At 40.5% G+C, this 27,479-nt stretch overlaps 1 protein-coding gene across 2 annotated transcripts in view; it reads right to left on the bottom strand.

The window, feature by feature from the left end:
• Nucleotides 1-27,479, bottom strand: part of PIEZO2 (piezo type mechanosensitive ion channel component 2) — a 207,668-nt gene that overhangs the window by 98,621 nt on the left and 81,568 nt on the right. For both annotated transcript variants that reach the window (XR_004427021.1, XM_033154879.1), the window contains exons 4-5: nt 19,189-19,231; nt 2,376-2,538 (exon numbers count right to left, since the gene is read on the bottom strand). Coding sequence is in view for 1 of the 2 variants with exons in the window: in XM_033154879.1 (XP_033010770.1) it covers nt 2,376-2,538; nt 19,189-19,231 (206 nt within the window). In the remaining variant the exon portion in view is untranslated. The remainder of the gene's footprint in view (nt 1-2,375; nt 2,539-19,188; nt 19,232-27,479) is intronic.

Here is a 27,479-nt window from a genome sequence, read left to right as displayed (position 1 = left end):
CCTGCTTTAAATTGTCTAAGCCCTAATAAAAAGGGCCTGCAGACAAGCTTTCTCTAAATGTGCAACCATTTAAGAGTGGTAATGAACTGGATAGCAGCCTAGGATCATGTAGAATTTTAAAACTTTATAATTCAATACTAATTAAAAACACACCCTTGGCTCATTGCAGGACTGCATTTCTTCTGTCCACTAATTTGCCCACTCCCTTTAGTCCAGCTCATATATGTTCTGGATAAATGTATGTTTTCCTTGTGGTTACAATGAAGCACTAGGGATGAAAACCTACATATTCCCACTGAACATCCACCAGAGAGCTTGGAACTAGCACCATCATGTCTTGTCAGCGATGTTATGAGATCTACTAAGGGGTTATTGATTGCTGTCTGTAAGTGAAGGGCCTTTTCACCCAAAGCCTTGCCAAAACCCAAATCTCTTTCTGAGGCACCTGAAGAATCTAATGGACAATAGCCCTTGAACAACAGAGATGCAGTGCCTTCCTCTGGCACCACCCCTCACCCCTCTAACAACACACCTCTTCCCGCCACTCCGGTCTCACTCTTTCCTCTTATCCGTACTCTCTTCCCTCCTTAAAGCGAAAACAAATATTATAATGTGGGAATTGTAGTGATATGCTATGTATACTGGACAGTTGCTTTAAAACTAAGTGTAAATGTGCCTAATTACTTCACTGATTATTGTTTTATACCTTTCAAGCTGTGCTAAATCAGTCACGGGGGCTGCAATTCCAAACACACACACACACACAGAGTAAAAATGCTGGGGGTTTTTTAAATTAAATTTTGAATATAGCGTACATAGGTTTTCATAAAATTGAATGAAAGGGCTTTGCTAAAGTAGGATTAGTGGATATAAAGCACTAGGCCTACTTTAGCACTATGCTTCCTCTTCCTTCTTGACCTCCTTATTGTCTTTCCCCAGCTCTGCTTTCTGCTACCTGTGACAATCTTGTGGGCCCTTTCCTCCCTGTCCCCCTTCACCTATTATGATTCTCCTTCCTATGATACTCTCTTCCCACAGAGATATAAAGAGTTAAGCATACTACATTCCACCTTAAATTCAGCTAGTGGGGCAGGTGGCAGTTGTGGAGAAAAACACAGACCTCTAGCAGGGCTAATTGGGCCATGGCTGGAAGGTTTCCTGTGCCTGCATTATAACTGCATATGTTTTAAGAGTCCAGCTGAGTTTCTGCCATGAGGTAACAGGTCACTGAACCAGGCATAAGGCAGCTAACATGCATACCACATGCCCAGCTCATGCCATTTCCTCAACTGCATTAGAGCTTCTCATAGGGAGCACAGCTGCAGCACACACAGAAGGGATGAGGCTAGCGACTGCCCCCTTAAGCTCCATTTTATGGGCTATTTGTTTGCCCAGAAGCCAAGAAACATGCTTATGTAATCCTGTTTAAAAATACTTACATTGAGGAGTTTTATGGAAGTATGTGAATATCTTTTTATTTACACAACTGCTTTCCCCCACATTCACCGAAATGCCACACTATAGTAGAGTTCCATAAATTGAAATACTGCCTAAATTACCTATTAAAAATTGATGTGTGAAACTGAATGAAACTCCACTGTGACGCAAAAAAGTATTTTAAAGGTAAACTTTATTCTAAGTCAAAATGCAATGATTTCATTAAACAATATCCTGCCATTTTAATACCAGTAAATGCTTAAGGCATGTATATATGAAGAACCTCATGTAAAACCACATGAATCCTGGTACAGACAGCTGCACTGCAGATTGCTTTGAGCTACTTTAGAAATAAGAGATCCTACTTAAAACAACAATCTCTCCTATTTTAGGCAGTATTTTCCAATTAATTATACTTAATGCACATTGCCACACCACAACTTATGCTTCCTATAATGTCATTTTTGGCCTTTTCAAACTTTAAAGGCTCCCAATGATTAGGTTGGGAGCTGGTCTCATCATCCATTTCTCAAAAACCTTAGGGATAAAATGTTATGCCCTCAGCTAAGAGTGTGATTGACAACATAGCATACTCTCCTGATCTTCATATGTTCCTTCACCCTTGCACCAGGTGGATAAGTATGAATGCCAGGCAATGTGGACCACTGGAATATGAGAAGCTGCCTGATACAGATGGACTATCTAGCTGAGTAAGTCTAAATTGACCAAAGCAATTCTTTAGGTTAGATCTTTCACATCATGGCAACCTGATCTTTTGGTGATACTAGGAAGTCCTCTATCAATACACTATATATTTTGTCCCTTGGGTTTTCTTGGGGAATCAGTGTTTTGAAAAAACTTTTATTTAATTGTAATTTAATTGCACTCCAAGAAAAAGAGGTATTTAAAAATATAGGATAGAGCATATACAAACATACCATGTCTTCATTTTCAAACTGTGTGTTATACTGTCCTGCATCCTCTTGCGCTGCTTTTTGAACAATGTTTCTGCAGACAAGCCATATGGTAAGGCTGGCAATGAACATACCAATATCAGGAACAAAAATTCGGATCCCATTGCCAGCATCTGCCCCTTTGACACTGTATAGAATTAAAAGAGGGGGAAATGCATGTTAGTTCTTATTCCATTACTCAAACCTAGCTTGACATTTTAATATAAAGAAAATCTTGATACATTTTTGCATTATTCTTCATGATTTTGTACCTGAACTAGCTGGGCTTTGTTTCTTCCAGTGGACTATGTAGTGGAGAAGGCTGTGGTGCACATATTACCTTGCTTACTCTCACAGGTGTGCCCCACCACTTCTGAGTGCACAGTAATGTGATCAAAGTGTAACACAGGTGATATTGGCTTGCAGCAATGTCTAACTTCAGAGATAATTTCCAGCCTTTGAGGTCCTACAAATGCTGTCACAATACTTATGGTCACCTGGTTCATTAGTGCAGATGTCACATTTCATTTTTCCAAACTATAATTGAAACCACAGTTTGAAGAGAGTCTGAAAACCATGATCTGGCCTAACCATGATTTACCAATTTAGAAGTCACATAAAGAAGAAACCAGAAGTGGTACCATGAATCCCAAGAATCTGAAATGAACCACCATTGTTTGCACTAATCTTCACTTAGAAATGAAATAAAATGTGTTCCAAACAAACTTGCAAACATTGTCCACTCTCCTCGCCCCTCCCTCCAAGAATCCTGGATAATATTCCCAAACCACTTTGCCACGCTTTTATTTGATCAGGCACAGAACCAGTATATGTAGGGAAAATATAAAATTCCAAATACCCAAGAAAGCCAACCATAGCTGACCCTGGTATTTCTTCAATCTATTTATTTTTAACATACCACATTGAAGGAAATAAGAAGAGTCACCATCATCTTGATTCCCCCAGAATGCCTCTGGGCTGGGCACTACCATGGCATTGTAGGGTGAGTCTATGTCAGGGTCAAGCAGTATTGTGGGGAAATTTATATGGTGGCAACTCTGGTCACCTGGTTTACCCTCTCATTGCTGGGTAAAGCTGAGAAAAGAGCCATGTGGTTGGTGCTACCACTACTTTCAGTGGCGCCACTGATGCCTGATGCTACCTGCCCTCACAACCTCATAAGGGGGCAGCAGAGTTCTTAACAATCACCAGGAACCTTTCTTTCAAAAAGTTTTTCTGCTGCTGTGAAATGGCAGCAACGGCAGAAGCAGAACTTTCATTATACAGGCTTCCAACTGCCCACCTTGTTTTCCTCTCCACAGAGACTGGCACATTGTGAAGAAACCAGCATGGCAGCCAGAAACCAGTGGAATAAGAGATGTGCTGCTGATGCTACAAGTAAGATTGGCCCATGGGATGGAGGTTCCCCACCCCTATGCTTTTAAGAGCTGTAGCAAAAAACAAACAAACAAAAACCCCACACCTTCTAATAATAATAATAATAATAATATTTATTATTTGTACCCCGCCCATCTGGCTGGATTTCCCCAGCCACTCTGGGCGGCTTCCAACAGAAACCAAATACAACAATATCAAACATTAAAAACTTCCCTAAAAAGAAAAGGAAAACCACCTAAAGGACAGAAACATGTTGTGGAGGGAGTGGAGGGGTGGGGTGGGGAGACAGGCTGGGGAGAAAGGATGAACATGGGGATTTATGTAGGAGAGGGCCATATTGTCAGGCACTGTGTGAATATCCTCTCCACCTTCCCTCTAAGTTGTTGTTTGCCTTGCATTGAAAAATAGATACCACTGTTTGTCAGCTCAGATGTCACACCAAGCCATGGTTTACAGAAACCACGAGGGTGATGAAGAGCAAGTTAGCTACACTTTGGTCCCCACTGATTTAAATGGGAGAAAGTGTGACTAGCTTAGTCTGGATCCAACCTTAAGTGTGAAAACCAGTTTCATACCAAGGTTCCACGTTTTTATTTGCCAACCAATTACAAATCATAGGTTGTCAATTCAGTACATGCTTCATAAAATGGGGGCGGGGGGGAGAGAAATATGGGGAGGTACAATGTAAAGTTATGCGGTACATAAGATTTCACTTTCTCTACCTATAAAATTGCTCTTAAAAGAGAACATATCCATTTCAGATATGACTTCAGAATGTTGTTTTAATCTTCAGAAGCATTTTATTTGACCAGGCCACTGAACCTTCTGTGTATAACTTTTGTAGCAATGAATACTGACTAGGTGCAAATCTCATCCCAAACTACCTGGAGGGCTTGGGAAATTTATTGGCAGATACTGTGGTATTCTTTGCAATTCAGTACTTGAATTAAATGAGAATGTTATCTTTATGATCTTTGGTGATGCCTCACAGTAACAGAGCATAAATTTTGCTCTTGCAGCAGCTGACATATGTGGTTTGATTTACTGTTAATGACTACAGTTAGACAGAATAGAACCTTTAAGGTAAGGGTCAGTTCACACAATCTGTAAAAGGAAATTCTTTTTTTTAAGTTTAAATTATTGTAGAAATCAGATTTATGCATGTGCATCTAAGTGCTCTTGTGTGTGTGTGTGTGTACACACATGCACACTCTCTCTACACCTGTTCTATGGCCTTTTCCAATTAGCTCTTAGTTTCAAATCATTTATTACAAAGTGGATTTCCGAGTATGGGTGGGGAATCTTTTCTGGATGGCAGGCTAGACCCTTATTTCCCTTCCCCTAGGAGCCTAATTTGTCAAGGGGTTGTATGAAAACTGCACAAAAGGGAGAAGTCCAGCATGCAGGCAGTGCTTTTGAAGGGCAGCTTCTCCATCCCAGCCCTCCACTCCCCAATCAGAATGGGAGAAAAAAAAGTTATATTTTGAAAACATTGCCTGCAGGCAAGTAGCCAATATTTGCAATGGGCACCTTCTTGAAATGGCTTTCAGGCATCCCCCAATGCTCCTTTTTGATACTCAAACAGAAGAGGTGGGGTGTATGAAAGTTCCTTGAACCCTGTGCTTCTGTCCATTGGCTGATGTCATATGGGATATCAGCTGATTGACAAGTGGGCCTCATGGGACACCTGGAGGGGGAGATTGGCCCACGGGTTGTTTTAGACTGATTTAGGCAAAAATCCACACACCACACAGACACACCCCTGTCCCTTTGAGCTACAAATCAGAATCAGTTCATTTTCTACTGATATCTCATTTATCTTTGGAAATTTCTAAATTCTTTGCCTCAGAGTTCTCTTAAAGTTCCATACACCTTTCATACTTAACTTGTACTTTATCTCCCTCCCCCAACCACCAGTTTCTTTCATCTCTCTTCCATTTACATTCCCTTCTTCATCCTATACCTTTCCTCAGTGCTTTTTCTAGGGAAAATGATGGGGAACTCACCACCTCAGTCACCAACACAGACACCAATGCCATCTTGAAACTAAAATCACATGACAAAATGCCAGGCTCACCACTCGCTGTTCATCTCCCCCTGCCAACTGATCAGGATGCTTCCGCTGCCATCCTGCACAAGGATATCCTTTCTCCCTCATTTTTATTCCTAGTTTATATATAATGAACACATAAATAAACAGTAATCTTCTATCTTATGTTCTCATTTCCTTCGACATCTCTCTCCCCAAACGAGAGAGACCCACTTTCCTTCTCTCCCCCATTCATGAAGTTTTCTGTCTCCCAGCCACCTTCACTCGACATGCAAGGCGCTGCTGTTGCTGGTAACTGGTTCAACTAAAGTGCTGTGGCCTGGCTAGAGTAGAGAGGGGCAGGCAAGTAAGGAAGCACTGGGCAGGCTGTGGCACTGAAAATGGTCCAAGACCCACTATCAGATCCCAGTACACTGTTTAAGAAACACTGCTCTAGGCAATGTGGATATTTTAATAATTGTATCAAGAACTGGATATTATAACTGTTCATCATATAGTATAAAGCTGTTTGTTCACTTGGGTTCAATTAACACCATTAACATATTCCTAAGACTGTTGAGCTAGACATATTCAGATCTACAAAAGAGGAGAGAGAGAGAGAAAGACTCCTTTGTCTTCAGCTGTAATTACTCTTCTTCTAATTCATTTGCAATTCCAGTGCATGTACACAGGGTAGAATTGTACATGTAGCTGGAGATGCGTCTGAACTTCATGTTACAGTCACTCATGCTGCTGAATTGGCAGGCTGCATTCCCCTCCGGCCATATGAATGGCTTCAGCAGAATCTTCAAAGATGCCTCAAAGATGCACTCAGGGTTCATGCACGTATCTTTCCAGAGTTACAGCCATTCGCAGTCTTATGCTCAAGTTACATTCCCTGTGCCAATGAAGCACAGTGCTTCATCAGCAGAAAAAAAAATGTGTTGCCAGTGCGATGACACTCCGGCATCAGTGGATGCTATTGCAGAGTGATGTGCGGGGGAAGCAGGAATCTTGGGTGCTATTCTGGTTGTGCAAGCACAAAGATTAACACTAACACAAAAGGATTTGGCTCATCCTCTCCCCATGCGTACCCCACACGTTGTTGTTGTGTTACATTTTGAACACAATTCATTGGGTGAAATAAGAAAGTAAGGATCTGCCGCCTAATTACATTGTGCTCTGCATTTGTCTGCAAGACAGTCCCAAAACATGGGCACAAGAACAAGCAAAAGCTCCCCCCCCTCTCCTTTGCCAAAAAAAAAGCCATACCACCACCACACATAATATAGTACTGGGGCGGTGACAAAAACTTTTTAATGCATCATAATAATATATTTAAATTCCTGATATTTTAATGTAGAAAAAGTTTTGTGTTCTGAAGTAAAATATAGGGGGAAATCAGAGAAGTATAAAATGCATAACATAAAAAAAACTTGGCACAGACTTTAGCAAGCATAAAACTTCCAAGTTTCTTGAAAAATATTCAAAGCCTTAATAATTACTCATATATTTTCAAACCAAATACACATCTCACTCTCTCTAGATAGCTATATTGTGAAATGGGGGGGGGGCTGTTTGGCAAAAGTGTTCACCCACATATCAACCAAACATTTGCCAAATGTTTGCTTTCCAAACATCATTATGCTATTTAACAACTTGAATGCACGTGCCAAGGTTGGCAGCCTCATTACTTACATAAAGCATGCAACATTTATAGGACTGTGCTGCATACAAAAAGCAGACTTGTGCCAAATGTAAATTCGGATACTCCCCTCCATGCTATTTCTTATGCCCCATCTGTTTTCCCATACAAGCCAAATTAGGTGTTCACTGCACTGCCCAGATTATTTTTTTAATGGTAGACCTCATGCTGAGCATTGATTTCCTGACCATCACAATCCTGGATAATTCAATGCCAATCCTATATTCTGTGCAACACCTACAGCTGTGCATTTGTTTCTATACCTATTTATTCTTCATGAACCAGCAGTGCATCTGGAGGGGTAAAAATGCAAAACTGCAAATAAAACCTGTCCAAAAAGTGGGGAGGGGGGGATCCATGACATACAAAGGAGAGGGTAGACAGAGAAATTGAAAGAGTCCGACGAACACATTTATCATTACAGTAAAAGTTCCTGGGTAACCTTGGGGGGAAAGGAGCTATGGAAAAGAAGGAGCAATAGTTTTAACAATAAATCTGGAAACTTATATTGAGGAGGACTGCTGTAACCTGAAAAGCAGTTCCAAGATGGAGGAGGAGGAAGGAGATAAAAATGACAAGCACTAACACTTGGTATGAACAAGCCACCATTGCCACCATCACCCTAAGAAGAGCTCAAGCCTCCAGCTGGAAAAGGCAAAGGGTATGGTCATGTCAGAGGAAAGAACATTCAAATCTTGGAGAGCACTAACAAATAGAAAGAGTGAGAAGTGCATTCCCACTGAGATTTATAGTCTACTGTATGCCAGTTCTTACAAATTTATGGCAACAACAAGCCAACATGGTAAGCTATTTATGACAGAAGCGGTTAAAGACTTGGACTTGGTTGACAAGGAGATATTTGTTCAGATTCTACTAATGTGGAATCTAACTATTTTATCTGCTGATAAGCATGCTTGGTCTTTGATATATTGGCAACACTTTTTAATTTGCAAATTCAAGGACCTAGGCTGGACCATGTGGTAGTTGCTGGTGGCTTCTGGGAAATCCTGAGGCAAAGTCTACCACAAAAGTATCTCTTCACCCAAGGTGTACTTTGCCTGGAGTTGTACTCAACTAACTTTTACTCAGAGTAGACCCAGTGAAATTAATGGACCTCAGTTATTTGTCGTAATTCTTCTCTGAATAGGACTATCACTGAATACCACTCGTTGTTGGCATCTGTCTGTCTCAGAAGACAACTGAGGAGTGAGCCTTTGGGACTGAGGTTGAACTGTTGGAAGGTTGCAGCACCTGCTGTGGTTGTAGAGATGGATATGGAAGAGACATGTTTTGTTGCAGCTGGGGCAGATGAAGGCGTCCAGTTGTGCTGCTGCAGATGCACCATGACATTTCTTCTCTCTACACTCCTGCCAGCAGTCAGTCCTCCTCTGATCATTCTATGGATACACAACCTGACACTACTCAGACTATGGATGAATATTACTATTTTTCCCAACAGACTATTGCATATCAGCATGTGATGCATGATAAAATCCTCCTTAACATTTGGATACAAAGGGCACTCATCTTGGGGTTTCATGGTACTCTACATTTAGGGCTCTGAAGCTGCACCACAAGCAGAAAGCAATAACTAAAAAAATACATGCAGAGGAAATAATTAAAGAACATGAGCCTAGATATAGTCTGCAGATCACTACATGTAATCATGCCAATATATACACAGCACATCAAGGAATTAAAACAGGAACAAGTCAGACTAGAAAACATTTATACAGTTTTACAGTTGTTTACAGATCTTGTTTTACATTGAAGCCAAGATATGACTAGTCTAGGGCAATTCAGCAAAATCAAAACCATCACCATTAAGATAATTGAAATTGAAGATATGAGGTCAACAAGTAATTCTATGCTGACTTCTGAACAAGTCCACCATATATATGAATGAAACTGACATAGTTCTCTCAAATTTTCGACAAATATTCCTGGCTTCAGATTATATTTTTGTAGTACAATGGTACAGTACCTTGGTTTACAACCATAATCCATTCTGGAGGTCTGTTTGTAAACCAAAGCAGGTTGTAACCCAAGGCGCGCTTTCACCAATGGGGCCTCCAAAAAAAAAAAATTGTCCGTAATCCAAAAAAATTGGGTTTGATGTGTTTAAATCCAAAACGTATGCAAACCAAGACATATGCAAACCAAGGTACCACTGTAATTTTATTTTGGAAGAAAATATGGAGAGATGTTTGAACCATCAACAAAAAATGCATTTCCACTGATCATCTGAAATTTTTATACCTAGCATTTCCCTCCATTTTCAATTGGTTTACTTTACTTTCATCTCCTGTAATTAATAACTAATCCTTGGCTAATTAACCTACACACAACAAAATCAATATTTCATCAGCATTTCCATGCTTTGAATTTTTAGACCAGAAGCTATTTAACCAGCAATTGTGAGATCACAAATAGCTTCTTTCTCCCATTTTACCAAGCAATTCAGCCACTGGTATTAATTTACATTCATTTATTACATGGGTGGCGCTGTGGTCTAAACCACTGATCCTTGGGCTTGCCGATCAGAAGGTCGGCGGTTTGAATCCCCACAACAGGGTGAGCTCCCGTTGTTCGGTTCCAGCTCCTGCTCACCTAGCAGTTCGAAAGCACGTCAAAGTGCAAGTAGATAAATAGGTACTGCTCCGGCAGGAAGGTAAACGGCGTTTGCATGTGCTGCTCTGGTTCGCCAGAAGCGGCTTAGTCATGCTGGCCACATGATCCAGAAACTGTCTGTAGACAAACGCCGGCTTCCTCGGCCTATAGAGCGAGATGAGCGCCGCAACCCCAGAGTTGTCCGCGACTGGAGCTAACGGTCAGGGGTACCTTTACCTTTATTATGCCAGCAAAAGTTCTGGATCACTCTACTTTCATAACCAATAAACATAAACAAAAAAGTTGCATAAAAGGCTGCATAAAAGACATTTTATAATATATTTCCATATCTGCCCCATGTTTGCTGAAAATACTGTATTTCACCTCATAATGGTCGTATTTTTGTGCCCATTTTTTCCTTTCCAAAAAGGGGGAGGGTACGGCTATTACGTGGGTAAATACGAAAGTACGACCATTATGCAAGGGGGAAAAGTGGGGACAACAGTAGGTGGATCAGAGGAGCTGGGAGAGCGCAAGCCAAAGATAAGTAACTGTTGTTATTGGGACCATAGGGAGATAAAATGGAAAGACACTAGCATACCTTTCTGTAAAAATGAAGCCTCCCTTGTAAAGATGTTCTCTTGTCCAGCCTACTTACATGCAGTGGCAGCACTCATCTATCAGAATCTCTATGGTGAACGAAACCTATCTATACTTTGTATTGCAAGAGCAGAACAGCCATTCAAATTTGGACAGGAAGTTCCAGTAACGAATGCCGTGGGAACAGCAAACGAGCCGATGCCCGCTGCATCTCCCCTTAGCCCACGTGGCCCAGCTGTGCCTGGCATCAGTTCCTGCTGAAACAGCAATAAAAAAGCAGCAGCTGGAGGATGGGGAATAACGTTCCCCACCCTGCACTCAGCCTAGGAGCTCATGGCCAAGATGGCGAGGTATGAGGGGAGCAGAGGCAGCAGTGGCTGGAGGAGGAAAGGAATGGGCCTAAGGCCTAGCAGAGCCTCAGAAGTTACCCTATGACTATCACACGGGGAATGCTCTGGGACTACTTTTGGGGTCCGAAAAGGGGGGGGGGTGCAAGTATTGCGTGTTGGTGACAGGATGCAGTGAAATACGGGTATGCATTTTAGTGCATTTTTTTGTTTTGTTTTAGCTGAGAACTCTATTGGAACATTCTGGAGCTGTAAAAGCTAGTTTGTAATTAAGTTCTGATTCACACATTACTCTGGGAGATGCAGATGGCATAAGTTCATATAAGAGTTCATAAACATCAACTTCCTCAGGCATCACTGATCTATGTTGCTGGACCACTAATCTCTGACTGGGACCTCACAGCTGCTAGAGAAATTAACAGCAGGCATGGGTGTGCTAAAAGCAACTTTTCTGGGGAAGCAAGCATAGGAGTTTGGGAGACTGATGTGTTGCTAGAGAGGGCCAAGCGAGTTTATATTGTTGAGGCATAAATGAAATATGAATCATTTGCAATAATAACTTACACCACAGACGTATATAAATACATGGAGCAGTGCCGTTTTTCAGAAACCCTGGACATATTATGTAACCACAGTATACCAATAGACATGATCATCATTGCTCGTTTGTGCTCCAGTTTTTCTTTGAAGTCTCTTTATTATTTATTCATGAGCAAAAGATAAAGAGCAAAATTAAAAAGACAAAGGCAAATTATTATAGCATGCAAGCTGTAACTCTTTGGACGAACTGCAACACCAAATTGCTCTCCAGATTCAAACAAAGACCAGTTCATATGCTGCTGGTGGTTAATACATTCCCTAGCTACTGGTGTCCACAGGAGGTTAGGTAATGCCAAGAAAAACATTGGCAACAGTCAAAACAACACCAGCAATAAAATAGCATGTATCAGATACTTGATTCTGTCAAAGATCTGAATTAAACGGCAGAAAAAATATTCTGAAATTAATTTAGCTGAAAGGAAAATAAGCACAAGGAGCAGCAGGACCAGTATCACTTAAGAAATCATATGCAAATATTTTGCCAAATGCGCTACAGTGGTACCCCGGGTTACGTACTTAATCCGTTCTGGGTTACAATACGTAACCCAAAAAGGACGTAACCCGAACAATTCGTTCTGCGCATGCGCAGACTGAAAAACCCAGAAAAAATGCTATGTGCATGTGCAAATCGCGCACGCGCGCTTCCAGGTTAGCGGAGTTCGTTACCTGAAAAGTACGCAACCTGGAGCGTACATAACCCGAGGTACGACTGTACAAGCAAATGAAGATGGGCAAATGTTTCATAGTAGAACTTCTCTTTGTACTGAGGTATCTGGCAGAAACAATCATCTAATGGTTTTTAAGTTCCTTAGAAACTCATAGTAAGGTTAGAAAATATGTAGGTCATGAAAGCATTTAACTTTTGTACTTAAAATGATTTTCGTTACTAGCAAAGCTTGCATAATTGACTTCCAAAATAATTTAGATTGAGTATTTATGTTGTGAACCGCCCTGAGATCTACAAATGAAGCATGGCATATATAGCCTATACCTCAGTGGGTGACAAGCAAGAGCCTCAGATGATGTAGCATTTTTGTTGCTGCCATTTGGTGCAGGGGCTGTGTTATACAGCTGTATCTCTCTGTGGGTAAATTCTGCACACAGAGATTGTAAAGCATCAAACAGCACTTCAGCTGTATGTTTATTTCTGTGACTAACAAAACCTAACATAATGAATTCTTACAACAAAATGTTTCAGCTTCCACATTGTTTGGCTGCTCTGATGTGATATATATACTGTACACACAATCTCACACACACACTGCTTAAAGTAGAAGTTTAGCATCCGAGAAAACGGCAAAATGTTGGTAAATACCGGTACCTGAGAAGATGTTTTCCCAAAATCTCAGGACTGAAAAGTATCTCTAATAACCCTGCTATAATGGATTTAGACAGAGCCATGGGTAACTGAGATGGTGGCAGAAAAGAACATTTTAAAAAAAGTGGTGAATGTATAAATTAGCTTTAAAATAAATGTAGCTACAGTGGATGCAGAGTGTCAGCAGTAAACCTGTTAAGTTAGGTCAGCAATTAAAAAGCAATGTAAAAGCCTTCCCCACCAAATCCTGTCATCTGCCACAATGCTTCTGAGGTGGGTGACTTGCCCTTTTCAGTTTACCAGAGCCAGCCCTGGTGTGACAAGGCACAAAAGTGATTAGTAAAATAGCAAGACCATAATTAGTGAAGCAAAAGTGAATCGGTAGTTACACCACAAACATTTAGTGCATATATCATAAGATGCAGCTGACAGATTTAAGTAATTAAAGACAGTGTATGATTAACCCAGTTCAGCAAAAACCAATGGCAAACAAGTGAATGGTTTCCTCTAGGACATTGACTATTATACAGTATTCAACTCCACTGCTGCACCTCCACAAATATGAGCTTCATGCACAAACAATATCAAGTCTAACATGAGCTGATACAGCTATATTTCAACAAAGGGTAAGTTCCCACAATTAAAGAGCTGAGGTTTTCCCCGCCAGTGGGCAAAAATGGTTTTCATAGATCTGATCCCACAAAATAAGAGTATTGTAACAAGAGTTTGGCAGTCAGAGAAAAAAGTTATGAGCTGTTTTGCAACATCTACAACCACAGTGACATGCACAACACAAGTGACACATGTTAAATGCCAAGAATTTTTTGTTGTTGTTAGACATGCTGCAGCTCTCTTGGCCAAAATGTTTCTTTATGTCATCTAAAACGATGCATCATGAATCTGGGCAGTTAAATCAGAGTTTCTCAAGAGCTATTATTTATGTTTCACTTGGCAACTTATCAGCTGTATTTAAACTGCTAATCACAAAAAACTTACTTTAGTGGAAGAACACAGAAAATTCACTGAATTGTCCAGAATGATGTCCTTATTGTGCAAATATAAAATTTCAAGATGCATCTTTTTGTTGCCTAGTTGCTTCTCTCCCCGCTCCCCTGGGCAACAGATATAACAAGCATGCATTCACACATACACTACTGTTAAACTATTGGGTTTATGAGGATGAAATGCAGTATTGTTGTGTTTTTATATTTATTTATTTTTTAAATGCATTTTTTTTATTAAAGATTTCTTGGTTTACAAAAGTATGTGCAATGTCCCTTTTTTCAAGTTACATTTTCTACAGATCACTTTCATTTGTTGAGACATTAGTGTTACATTAGGAAGAAAAGGGGGAAAGAGGTGGAGGGGGAAAAGAGGTTGGCCTAGGGCTCGGTTGCTTGTTTGTGGTTGGCTGTGGTGAGCTTTGTTTTTATGTGTGAGTGGGGTGGGTGGATATTTTGGATCAGGTTACCCATATTGATTCGTATGCTGTTGGTGGATTCTTGTCGTCGTCTTGTTGGGCTGTGTATGTGATAAAGGGGAGCCATACCAGGGTGAAGGTGTCTTCTTCTATTTGTCCCCATGTCGGTTTATTGGTTAATTTTACTGTTTCCCATACTATTTGGTACCATTGGTCCATGCTTACTCCTGACAGGTCTCTCCAATGTCTGGTTATGATGTTTCTGGTTGCTGAGAGCAGGTGGATGATGAGTTCTTTGTGATGTGAGTGGGCATTATTGTCTTGGAAGATGTTTAGTAGGTGTGCTGGCCCCGGGGGTTTGTTCGTGAAGCGAGGTCCAAGTCCAGTCCTGGGTCTAGGGGTCCAAAGGAGGTCAGTCCGGCGGGGAGCGAGGCAGGGAGCAGGTCAAGGTCTAAGGCAGGTGCAGGCACGAGGTTGCAGGTCAAGCATACGTTCGCAGCTAAGTTGCTCACGCAACTTGGGCTGGGGCTGGCTGGCTTTTATCTGGCCTTATGCTTAGGGCGGCCCCGATCCTCTGGAGACTCGGCTCTCCTCCGGGCCTGGAGGCGAGCACTCCTCCTGTAAGCACTTAGCTCTCTTCGCCTCTCTGCCCTGAGCCTCTGCAGCTCAGGAGAGGTTGGTGGGTTACTGCACCCAGAGGCCGCCTCAGCTTCCTCTGATGAGGCTGGGAGTGGAGCACCTGCAGGCAATGGGTCCTCCACCCCATCAGGAGCCAGAGCAGACTCTGCTGATGCCTGCACCTGGGGATCCAGCACAGGTGGGGATCCTTCAGGCTCAAGCCCTAGCCCTGGCTCAGCTGGTTCTGGAGGTGGGGAATCCTGTGCAGGCTGGGATCCCTCAGGTTCAGCATCTGAGTCTGACTCCCAGGCCACCACAGTAGGCCAGTTCCAGGGTGATTTCTAATACTTGCTCAGTTATTTTGCATATTTCTTTTATGGCTGTTGTCCAGAATAGTTGGGGTTTGGGGCATTCCCACCACATGTGGAAGTATGTCTCTGTGGAGATGCACCCTCTCCAGCATTTTGGTGAGGTTCCTGGGCATATTAGCACTAATTTCTCTGGTGTTGGATACCACCTGTAGGTGAGTTAAGAGTGAGTTCTTTTCTTTTTGTTGATATGGATTTAAAGGGGGATTTAGACCACAGTCTACTGAGTGGGGTTAATCTCATAGCCTATGTCATCCTCCCATTGTTTTTTGATTACGTCTAGGGGGTTCGTGGGGTTTTGGAGTAGTATTTTGTATATTGCAGATACCATCCCTTTGCCATGTCCCTTTGTTGTTAGGAAGAGGTTTTTGAAGGTTGTCAGGGGCTTAGTTGCTGCTGATTTTACTAGTGGATTGTTTAGGAGGGCATGTAATTGGTGGTGAGTTAACCAGGGTATTTGGGTGTCTTCTAGTTTGTCCTGTATTTCTTATGTTGATACGGGTTTGTTATTTTTATAGAAGTCTGTTAGGCGATATAGGCCTTTGGTTTGCCAGGTTTTTATCTGGATGTTTCGTGCTGCATGGTGGAATAATGGGTGGTAAGCCAGGGGAATTAGTGGGGATAGGGTTGAGGATAGTTTGCCTATTTCTGCTTTCCATGCTTTAAGCATGGCCTGTTTGTACCTGTTGTAGGAATTTTCCTTAGTTTGTTTGGGAGGAATGGATATGCTGTGGTGCACGTATTTTCAATTGTGTCCCTCTCTAGGTGTATCCATTGTTTTGTCTCATCTTCTAGTATATATGGGATTGTGTGGCATACTTGGTTGGCAATGGGAATCATGTGGAAGGGAACAGGCCCTGATAATGCGTTACTTTTCAGAAGGAAAGATTAATTGCAGCCTGCTGAGACAGCCAAATGTGTTTGTGTACGCACGCACGCACGCACGCACGCACTCACACACTCACTCACACACACACACACACACACAGAGAGAGAGAAATATATCCTCTCTGTGTGAATTTAATCTATTCCCCCAATGGGAGTGCCCTGTAAAAAAAAAAAAAAGCAATTGTGGAAGCAGGTTTGCCCTCACAGTAGAAGTAATTGCTTGGAGGACTAATTCACAGCAAATTACTTTCCTACTGTCAACAGGTGCATAGAAGTCTCAAAGAAGGAATTTGTGTACAAATAAGTTGCACCTTTACTTGCTGTCAGTGTGAACTGGTTCACAAATCACAGGTGTACAAACCAACCCCTGTGCTTCATTCTGTCCTTGCACAGAAACAATACTGCACTTTTTTGCAGCATTTTTGTGGGAGTGTAGAGAAAAGAGAGGCCTGTAGGCAGAGCAACACATTCTGCAAAATCAAAATTGGGGAAAGAGACTTTTCTAGATGAGAATTGTAGAGGACTTCTGATGACCTTCCTGTTTATATTCCTATAATCCCACTTGTTATAAACATTACATCGCATGCAGAAGTTGCTGATTGCCTCCAAATATTATATATATATATATATATATATATATATATATATATATATATATATATGCTTCACATGTCCCTTTTAATTATCCTATGATTATGCAGCATCTCTAACAGTGAGTAGTCTTATGACTCATCTGTGTATAAACTTGCCAACATCACTAAATCAGTTTAGAAACATCTTAATTTAAACAAGGGAAGTCAGTGTACACATCACCAGCTATGATCCTAAACAAGTGTGAAGACGCACTGAGGTCTGTGCACTACTTTCAGCAACCCATACACTCTAAATATGTGATGTCCTGTGACGCTGCTGTGCTTTACTTGCTATACAAAAAATAACCAGATTCACTATTTTATTATGCTAAAAGTCACAGGCGTTTTAGCTTAGATTGTATATGTTTCATACAAAATGATATACAGAAAATATGGTGAAATATAATACTATAAGTTTCAAGTTCTCCAGAGCTCTTCATCAGACTAGATGGTAAATTTAGACTAGATGTAGCAATCCAGCATCTGTTAACATACATTACATAATTTTATCTGTATGCCGCCTTTCAACAGTTCAAGCCATGCTCAAGGCACCTTACATAATGAAAAAATACATAACTACAACATAACAAAAGTAGCCATCAATAGTAAATACAAAAATACAAAATATAAAATACAAAACCAAACTAAACAATTTCCACATAAATCACAGCAAAAGATACAAAAAAGAGAAAATCTCCAGCAGCAACAAGAGTAGCAACTCCCTCCCCAACAACACCTCAGCAGCCTCAGGCCCCACCATCCCATGATCAGGAGTAAAAAGGCCGAAGCTTTGTGGGATGCTCAATTCTCATTTCCAGTAGAATAGCCAGTCTGCCCATGTTAAGTACCACCTTAAGATCAGGGCCAGCATCAAGGATCTGGGCTGACATCTGCTGAGGGCTCACACCCATGCCACACACTGACCAGAGCCCCAGACCTGCTATTCCTCTTTCACCATTCCAGCCTACTACCATAGTTTGCTGCCTTTCATCCTGGTCCTGACAATGGTGAAGCAATAAACAAAAAGTATTGGTAGATGCTGCTGCCTGCTTGTTCATTGGCTTTCTGCTTGGCAATCCATCAAAAGGTAGCACTGTGGTAGAGGGGCCCTCCAAAACCTAGACTCGCACAAGATCTAGAAATGTTGTGCTTCCAGAGATGGGAGACAAGCAATTGATTATTCCACCTTCCCAATAGGTCTTGGGGCAACCAGAAACTTGCAGCGCATTTGGCAGAGTCTCATTTGAATACCTGCTAACTCCTCCCACATCCCATATTCAAACTTTTAGCAGATACAGACACAATAGTCTGAATGTCATTTTCACACATACGTTTTTAATTTTAGGTCATACAGTGACATATGTTTGGGGCTCTTAGAATTTATATCGTAACTTCAGAAGCGGGAGAAGGAGAAGTCAAAAATTCACAATTTTAGGTACATACATGCATGCCATAAACAAGTCTGAAGCAATATTTATGTTGAATTGGATTGTCACTGCATTTCAGGAGTGCTCTCAGGGCCAACCAGATGTAAATTTAAAAGAGTGATTAGCAAATTCTGTTTTTTATTTTAAAATTAAATGCCAGGCATAGGGGGCAGATGTGGGGAGGGGAAGTTTAAGCTCTACTGGCACCAAGAAAATTCATGTAAGAGATTCTGTTAAGAGTGATTACTATTGCATCATGTTACAGTCATCTTTTACTGTCTCAAAAATCAATACATATACAAACTTCATTTAAATCTATGAAACCTAGGTACCTTCCATTTAACTGAAATGCTCTTTACCCAAGACATTTCCTGAATATTAAGCTACTTTGCTCAAGCTACAACATTTTGAAAGATTATCTCATGTGAAATAGAAAATCTAAATGGCCAAGTGTTACTATTCTCCAAGGTTAGAAATAACAACAATAGTGTTCAAAATAAGAATGAATTATCTAATTACAAAACGTTAAGCCTCACAGCAACTCTGTGATGTAGGTTAGGCTGAGATGCAGAGACTGGCCCAAGATCACCCAGTGAGCTCCATGGCTGAGCGGGGATTTGCACCTTGGTTTCCAAAGTCCAAGTCTGAAACGCTAATCACTACACCACACTGGCTCCCAATGTGTGTGAATATAATTAAATATTCAAATATTACAAACAGTGTCAAGAATAAATCTCAGTTGCTGAACATGAGTATTTGCTAACTTTTCTATTTATTCTCTCTCTCAATTTCAAAAATCGGTTTTGTGTACAGAAGAAAATCAACACCCAATGCTTACCTTTCAAATCCAATTTGCCGGAGTGTTTTTTCCCAGGTCAAGCCTATAGCAAAATATAAAGGAAGGGGATTCATTAACATCCTTTTTCATTTTTGATTTAATTGTTTTCCATTCATTTATTACCATTATTTGGCAGCTACAATATTCTCAATTCGTTATAGCATATAGGAAGTCCATAACAAAATGATATATCACAGGTATGTTACTCAAGCCAATTTTTTAAAAAGCAAGATTTTTTTTATCAGAGATAGAATCAAGTTATAGAATTGCTAAGCAGAATGTTGCCATTTCAGTGATTATAAAATCCTGCTCAAAGTATGCTGGCTGTTGGGCCGTAATAATAAACATTCATTCAATCATGCTCAAATTTACTGTTTCAAACTGTTGTTTATCCAGCAACTGGGGTTAACTTTAGAATGGTTCCTCTGACTGTCTTAATTAATTATGTGGAGGATAATTGCTGGCCTTCTACTTGACTGCAAAAGATTGCACCTCAAGACTTGCTTAAGGGATATCTAATTTAAATATTAGATACAGTCAACAGATAAGATCTATTGCAGGGACAAAATTAGATAGCTGACGTCGGTGGTTGAGTAATGGAATACAACATTGGAATATAAACTATAATGCTATTATGACTAATAGACATATTTGTCTATATTAATGACATATTAATAAGAAAATATTTTAAATAATCAGTAATCGAAAGAGAGTGCAGCAAGGATAATCATATCACAAGCAGATAACCTGGTTTCAGTTAAAGCTAGAAAATAAACATGCCTCATGTATAATGAGAGTGTTGGTGCTTGTAGTTTTCTGCAGTAGGTTCAAATTGGTGTTCATAATATTCTACAGCATGTGCAATTATAAATGAAAAAATATGAAACTTCAAATGAAAATGATTAGACCCAACATAGTTTCTCTGAAGAGCAGGGTGCTTTAGTTATCCTTTGAATGGTTTAAACATGTTCCCCCAATTTATCATTTTACAGTGGACCTTCAGGGTCTCCTTTCTCTTCATTTTTACACTGGTGCCCTCCATTCTTTCTTTTTCTCAATTACATTTAATCTAATACTCTGCAGGCATGCATCTTCCCAATTGATGACTAATCTGAGGTTGATCCAAAACAGTGGATTGCATGAGGTGAAAGTTAAGATGCCATGCCCTCAACCCCGCTCCCAATTCCATATACTGGACCGGACTAGCAACTGAATCTTAATTTAACACTGATGATGGGACAGCATCATCCACACCTGGGAGCAGCAGGCAAGCTTAAAAGGCCACATAGCACAGGGCATGTGGCACACACAGCTCTGTTGCCCAATACCTCCTTGCTGCTCACCACCATTTACAGCCTGAAGCAGCTGCCTCACTCTGCTTAATGGCTAGGTCAACGCTGACTAATGATGTTGGATATGACAACAACATCACCTATGGGGGGGGGGGGTTTGGACACATGGAGTCGATACCCCAGCCAGGCTATCAATCAACCTGGAAAAATTGACAAGGTTTGTATCACTGCATTTGCACAACCTGATTTTGCAGGCTTGCATTCAGGGGATTGATGCACATAATACTGCATGGGTATGTCCAATGCAGACAAGGCATCTGTTTGCAGAAATCTGCATCCACACGTATCTCTCACTTGCTCAAATAGAAAACTATTCCTTAAAGCAGGGGTGGGAAACTTATGGCCCTCCAGGTGTTGCTGAACTCCCATCAGCCGCAGCTAGCATGACCAATGGTCAGAGTTGATGGAAGCTGGAAGTCCAGCACCACCTGGATTGCCAAAGGTTCCCTACCCTCAAGCAGTATATCTCCCTCTTCTCCACTTATAAACCATTCTCAGCTCCAAATTAAAGGATTAACCTTGGGAGAATGTTGCTAACAAGCTGCAGAACATTGATTTTTAAAAATCCTGAAGAAAGCTGCGTTAGTTAAACCTTCCTGTATACTTTTCAAATAACAAATCATTTTGGGCCTCCTCCAGTCAACATCTTTGCTTTAGCCCTTGCCATTTTCTCTATAGACGTTTAGTGTCTGTATTTTGATGGCCATTGGTTTAACTTTTCACTTCAAGCTCCTCATATAGAAGCATGATATCATCAATTGTTAGGTTGATGTACTTAAAATATAAGGTTCCTATGTTAAAGTTTTGTTTCAGGAACTTGCTGCAGACTGTTTAGCTGCTAAATAATTCCCATCTGTTTTCCATGTTTCTGTTTTACCACATTGGCAGCCAAAATAGACCATATACAGTAACTCCACACCATGCACATGAGAGTCTTCCATTGTAGTAGCCACAGTGAAAATTTAAAAAACACCCAGAAAAAACAGTAGTTAATGATACCATAAAACCTTAAACAACAAAGACGGGAGCAGCTGATGATAAGAAAAATAACAAGATCAGCTTATTTAAAGTATTTTAGCCAACAAGCCAAATGTCTGCCAGGAAAAAAAATGTATTGATAAAATGATGAAATATTAAGATCAGAATGTATCATAACTTCTATTAGTATACAACAAACAACATTAACCATAGCAAAGCACATTAAACTGCCTAGGAATTTCATCCTGTATGCGCTTGTCAGAGGAAAAAAAGTTTTATTGCTGTTATATCAGTAGAATATCTGGAGAGTGCACAAGTGAATAGATAAATTAACAGACATATCTAAAATTATCTAGGAATCTCATCTTGCATGCACCTTAACAGCCAGGAAAAAAATAATTTCAAGTGTCTTCCACATTTCATGAGACTTGAAGAAGAAATTAAATGGCAAAAAGCCAAGACTTTAAACAGATCCATCTCCTAACAATTACCCAACCTTCTAGTATGATACTAATCCTTTCTGGGGATGAGGAACCTCTAACCTTTCATGTTGTTGGACTTCCAAATCCCATCAGCCACCGCCAGCATAGCCAATGGTTCAGCAACATCTGGAAGATAACAGGTTCTCGACTCCTGGTTTTGGAAAGATCATATCTGCCTATGCATCTGGGAATGGTGGATACCTCAGTACATTTTGAAATACTTAGACAGAACTCAACTGGTAGAGAGAGAAAATAGTGCTGGTATGGGTAACAGATGAAATCCGGAAGTGCAATCCTGACATATTTTTAGTGAATACATTTAAATTGAGCATTTCAATGGAAATACAGGAAATGCATCCGGTCTCTTATACAGAGCCTGTTAAATCATCAGACTTCTGCACAAAAATATGCAAGAAAGATAAAGATACCACTAGCTTGAAATAAAGGGGGGAGGCCTTGTATAAAAGAAAAGAAAGGAAAAGAAAATCATAGCCTTATTTGAACTAGTATAGGAACTACATTGCCAGAAGCAGACATATAAGAAGTTTTAAAACTAACTTCTGGAACATAAGAAAACAGACAGATACCAATAAGAATTGGAATACCAATGAGAAACTGTAAACACTTAAATTTGCACTACTTCAGAAAGGAACTGAAATTAGTGAAAAGGCTAGCCAAAATGAAGAGGGGATGACACCATTTTCTGTAACTAAAATTAATCTGCCAACTTAATAAAATGTCAGCTGATGTAGAACAAGTATAACTATTCCATTTTCAAAACAGTCAATGTACTACACGGTTAATATACCATTGCCTACATGGCTGTGCATAACCACAGTGGGATGACTTCCTTTTCTTATAAACCTCTGGGTCATCAGGTTGGCTATTTTAAGAATAGGCAGTTCTCTTGACTGCGAGCATGAAGATCATGAGAACTGTCGTGATAAGAATTAGAACAATAAATAATGAATGCATTCAGTAGTGAAGAAAAGCATGGATAATGAATAGTTAACTACATATGGTACATGATCCAAGTCCTGAGAGCATTTGTGGTTTATTTCAAATTAGAAACACTAAACAAAAACAATTTACAAAAGGCAAGAGAAAGGAACACCAAATTCTTTGGTTCCACAAGATCTCTGTGTTAGTTTTGTATATCAAATATTCTGTCTTCATATTAGGTTTTTGAACACTATATCCATCACACTCTCTGCCTAAAATTTGGCAATACATCCTGAAACACATACAACTTCTCAGGTTCTAGCTAATGCCAGCTACAACCCATTAAAATGTATTTCATATTGTTTAAAATATTGACTATATATCTCTAAATGATAGTGTTTCAGCATGCACTGGGAAATCAGAGGCACAAACTTTTAAGAGTATATATTTTAAGCAAATTGGTCTCTATAAAACAATGGGCCACACAAACCTTTTCCTGCCTTATTTGCTGCACAACTAGTGTAGGTAAAGCAGCAAGCTGACCCAGATAAGTGAAGCAGAACTGTCCTGTCTTAGTCACCCCTAAAACCTCATTGTAAAAGTATTTCCTGTTGTAATGGTCTTCCATCTGAGTCCTGGCCTACACTGATGTGACAGTCTTTAATCAGCCTTAACTCCCACAAACCCCAGCCAGCACAGAGTCAATCCATTGGTCAGATGTAGCCCAATAGTTTCTCCGTATTTAGTCATTCCCAAGTGGGTGCTCAAGGCTCTTACAAGATATGGATGTTAATGGCTGCATTGGGTCAAAGACATACATAACTCTAGACCAAATTTTCTTTTTAAAATGTCATACCTCCATGACATTCCTCTCACTAGGGTCAGAAACAAACCAAATAAACTTTCCCACCCCCACGCGCTGGTGGCTTCTCAGGCATCACCCCAGATGACATTTATATAGCACAATTAATGTCACATCTAGTTAGACCCCATGACTTGCAAATACTGAATTAGGATGCACTGGCAAAGCCAGGAATACAAGCAGATTAAGCATTTATAATTCAGAAGTTACTAGGACCATGGTCGTCGTAAGGGAAAAGAAGGGAGGAGGCAGCTATCAGGGTAAAAGAAAAAGAGAACTTTCAAATTTCTGGACCATTTATTAAAACACTTGGGGAACTGCTGTTTTATAGGCTGAAGTGCTTTTGGCAGGTTTATTTCTTTACATATAGATGGATTTTGCATCAGGAGTTGGAAATTGCAAGAGCACCAATTCCCTTTTCATAATGCAAACTTTACAGCTCATAAACTATTGGTAGATTTATAACAGAGGGGCTCTCTTTGGAATGTCTACTGCATCCTGTTCTCCTGGGATGATTTTAGTAATATTTTTAATGGAAAGAAAAAGTCCTATGAACATACAGAAGCCAGTCTCATATGAAAGACAGTACATTTGAGACCCAATACAGACATTATCAATCAGGGATCAACAAAAAGCACAAGGGTGGCCCACTGTTTTTCCAAGGAAATATTTAATAGATGTGTGAAAAACACACTTGTGGGAGCAGAAAATGAGACCCTCTAGCATTTTGTAAGCTACTGTAGTCCAGTGAAAGAGAATCTTTACCACAGTGGCTGATTTTTGGATCATAGAAGCAAGCTGAGTAACTGGACAAATAAAAACCAATGATGAATACAGTCACTTCTATATAAGCCATAACTCCAAAATGAAACAAAACCAATACAGGAAACTACACTGAAGGATAAAAATAGTATTTTCTCTCAGTTTCCATTGTTTTAGGTTGTAACTACACTTAAATCGTGGAAATCTGCAAGCTGAACTACAGTTGTTTCATATCCCCTCTCTGTGATCCAGATAACAGATACTCGCAAATAACCTCCACTGAAATAATCAAGACCCAAGAGTCTCCCACTGATGCTTTCACACAATGTCTCTCTTCCTACTGTCTGGTGACAAGTCCCTTTCCCCACAATCTTATTGAAAAATGCTAACTTTTCAGCTCAGCTGCCAAGCTGCACAGTGGCTTTTGATGCTATTGCTGCTTGTGAGATGAACATTGGGGCCAATGTTTTAAAGTGATTCTGGTTCTGTCTCTAGGGGCGATTTCAGATTAACTGGGTGTTAATCAGTGTTAATCTCTTGGTCCTCTGGCAGCTGTGCTGTGGAGTGCCACAAAGACCATCTTGTCTCCAATGTTATTTAACATCTACATGAAGCTGCAAAATGCAGCAGCTTGACTGCTCACTGATGGCAGAAGGAAGAAAAGTAGGGGGCCCTATCCAACCCATGTACAAAGCATGCCTCAGCCTGAATATTAAGTCACTGTTAAAAGTGTTTTACTGGCTGCCAGTTAGCTACTGGGCTAAATTCAAGGTACTAGCATTGGTGTACAAATCCAGATAGAATTTGGGATTAGGATATCTTAAATATTATCTCATCCTTTATATACTTGACCAATCCCTGCAATCTGCAGCAGAGGGCAGCCTACAGAAATTACCTTATCAGGAGGCCCATTCTGCATAGTATTGGAACCAGGTCTTTAGTATGGTGGCATCTAGCCTTTGGAACCCCTGCCCTTTAAATATTCGGTAAGTTCTATCCTTATTGTCTTCCCAGTGCCTGTTAAATAAATTTGTCTTTCAACAAGCCTTCTAAGTAGAGATTTTTATCCCAGTCAATATCTGAATGTGTTTGAAATTTGAGGTGGTGCAGAATTCTGCAGCCTGATTGTTGAGAGGGGTACCTGGACACACACACACACACCAGTTGTGATGATGGAACTGCGCTGCCTGGATATGAACTACTGGGTCATGTTCAATTATCTTGTTACTAACACAGTAACTCAGGACTAAGGTACCTGAAAGCCTGCTTTTCCCTGTATAGACCTGTAAGAATTAAGATCATTGAGGGGAAATTACTTGTGGTACCACACCCTACAGAATATCAGAGCAGTGATCCCCAAATTCCTACTTTGATTTGTTTTTACGATATTGTTCTACCGGTTTTTATGTTGTATCTCTGTTTTTAAATTTATATTGGGCATTTTATATGCTCTACTTTTGTATCCCACTTGCAACTATTTAAATAAACATGAACTTTAACTAACTATCTATGTAATAATAACTACAGAGGTAAATCAAGTCAGCTAGGAAGAAAGGTGGTTTTCTATCGGGTTCACGTGAATTTATTCCAGGAAATGTATTGCACACTTAAGAACTTGGCTTCCAATTGAGAAAAATAACCAAGATTTTTTAGTTCCTGCCAGATGTTTAAAAGTCTAAATCAATACTAAAGCAGGATATGAGCTTTTTAACTTATGCTTGCCCCTTTAACATAAACAATGCAGCAAATTTCAATATTAATATTAATACTCCAGAATGTAGCATCATGAACTTCAGGAAAAGAAGAAGAAACCGTATTGATATTTTTTTTTTAAAAAAATGTTTTTTATAAACAAGCTTTAGTATTTCTCTTTAAATACAGTATCTTTAGAAGCAAAGAGAAAAAGGCAGAGGCTCCAAAAACTGTCACACAAGGAGCTATCTTTTCAGGGCTTGATTACACAGGGTGTGTGGGTGGGGCAACAATTCTACAGAAAACCTCTTAAGACTTTATTTTTCTAGCTCAATTTGGGATCATAATGCTCTCACCATTAGTTATTCTCTGCAGTTCAGAGCACAGTTGATGGCACAAGTTCATTAATATCTACACTGCACACATGGTATCTATATGTTCAGAGGGAATATACACTTATTACAGCAAGCCAACAAACAGCACCACCACCACTATCGCACGGCTTGTGAGTTTATCAGGTGCATTTATTGGAAACAATATGCTGCATTGGAAAAGTCTCTGACTAAAGCCAGTGGCGGAGGAAGCCTCTCCACTGCCCAGGGTGGCGGAGCAGAGGTACCCCCCTGGGGGCGGGGCGTCACAATGTATGTTGGCTGCACTACGCATGCCCAGAATTTCCGGGCATGTGTAGTGCAGCCGGGCCAGCGCTGCTGCTCCCACGGTGAGCTGGCGAGCGAGCGGCGGGTGGTGGGGGCTGCCCCAGCTGTGCTGCTTTACAGATGGGGCAGCCCCATGACCCGCCACTCGCTCGCCGGCTCACTTGTTTGCCGCGGTAGCAGCAGCGCCGACTCGTATGCCCCGCCTTCCTAAGCCACTGACTAAAGCAGCAAAATAATTCTGAACTTTATATCCTAAGCATAAGTGGTTGGATTCAAGGACATGCAATATCTGGCTGTGCGTTCAAGTTAAAAGAACGTTTAGAATATTTAGGTCTGGATTATGAAAATGAAGCAATATAATCTTTGCAATTCCTCAGTAAAGAGTTCTTGAATGACAATTTTATGACTTGCTGTTCAGGGCTGAAGCTTTAAGACAGGGGTAGCCAAGATAGTGCTTTCCAGAAGTTGCTGGGCTACAATTCCCATCAGCCCCAGCCAGCATGACTAATAGTAAGGGATGGTGCTAGCTGGAGTCCAACAACACATGGGTGACACCACATTG

Source organism: Lacerta agilis, chromosome 7 (genome assembly GCF_009819535.1).
Source record: "Lacerta agilis isolate rLacAgi1 chromosome 7, rLacAgi1.pri, whole genome shotgun sequence".
NCBI classification, from domain to species: Eukaryota; Metazoa; Chordata; class Lepidosauria; order Squamata; family Lacertidae; genus Lacerta; species Lacerta agilis.
The sequence above is the reverse complement of the archived record's forward strand: the minus strand, read 5'-3'. Positions and strand labels throughout refer to the sequence as shown.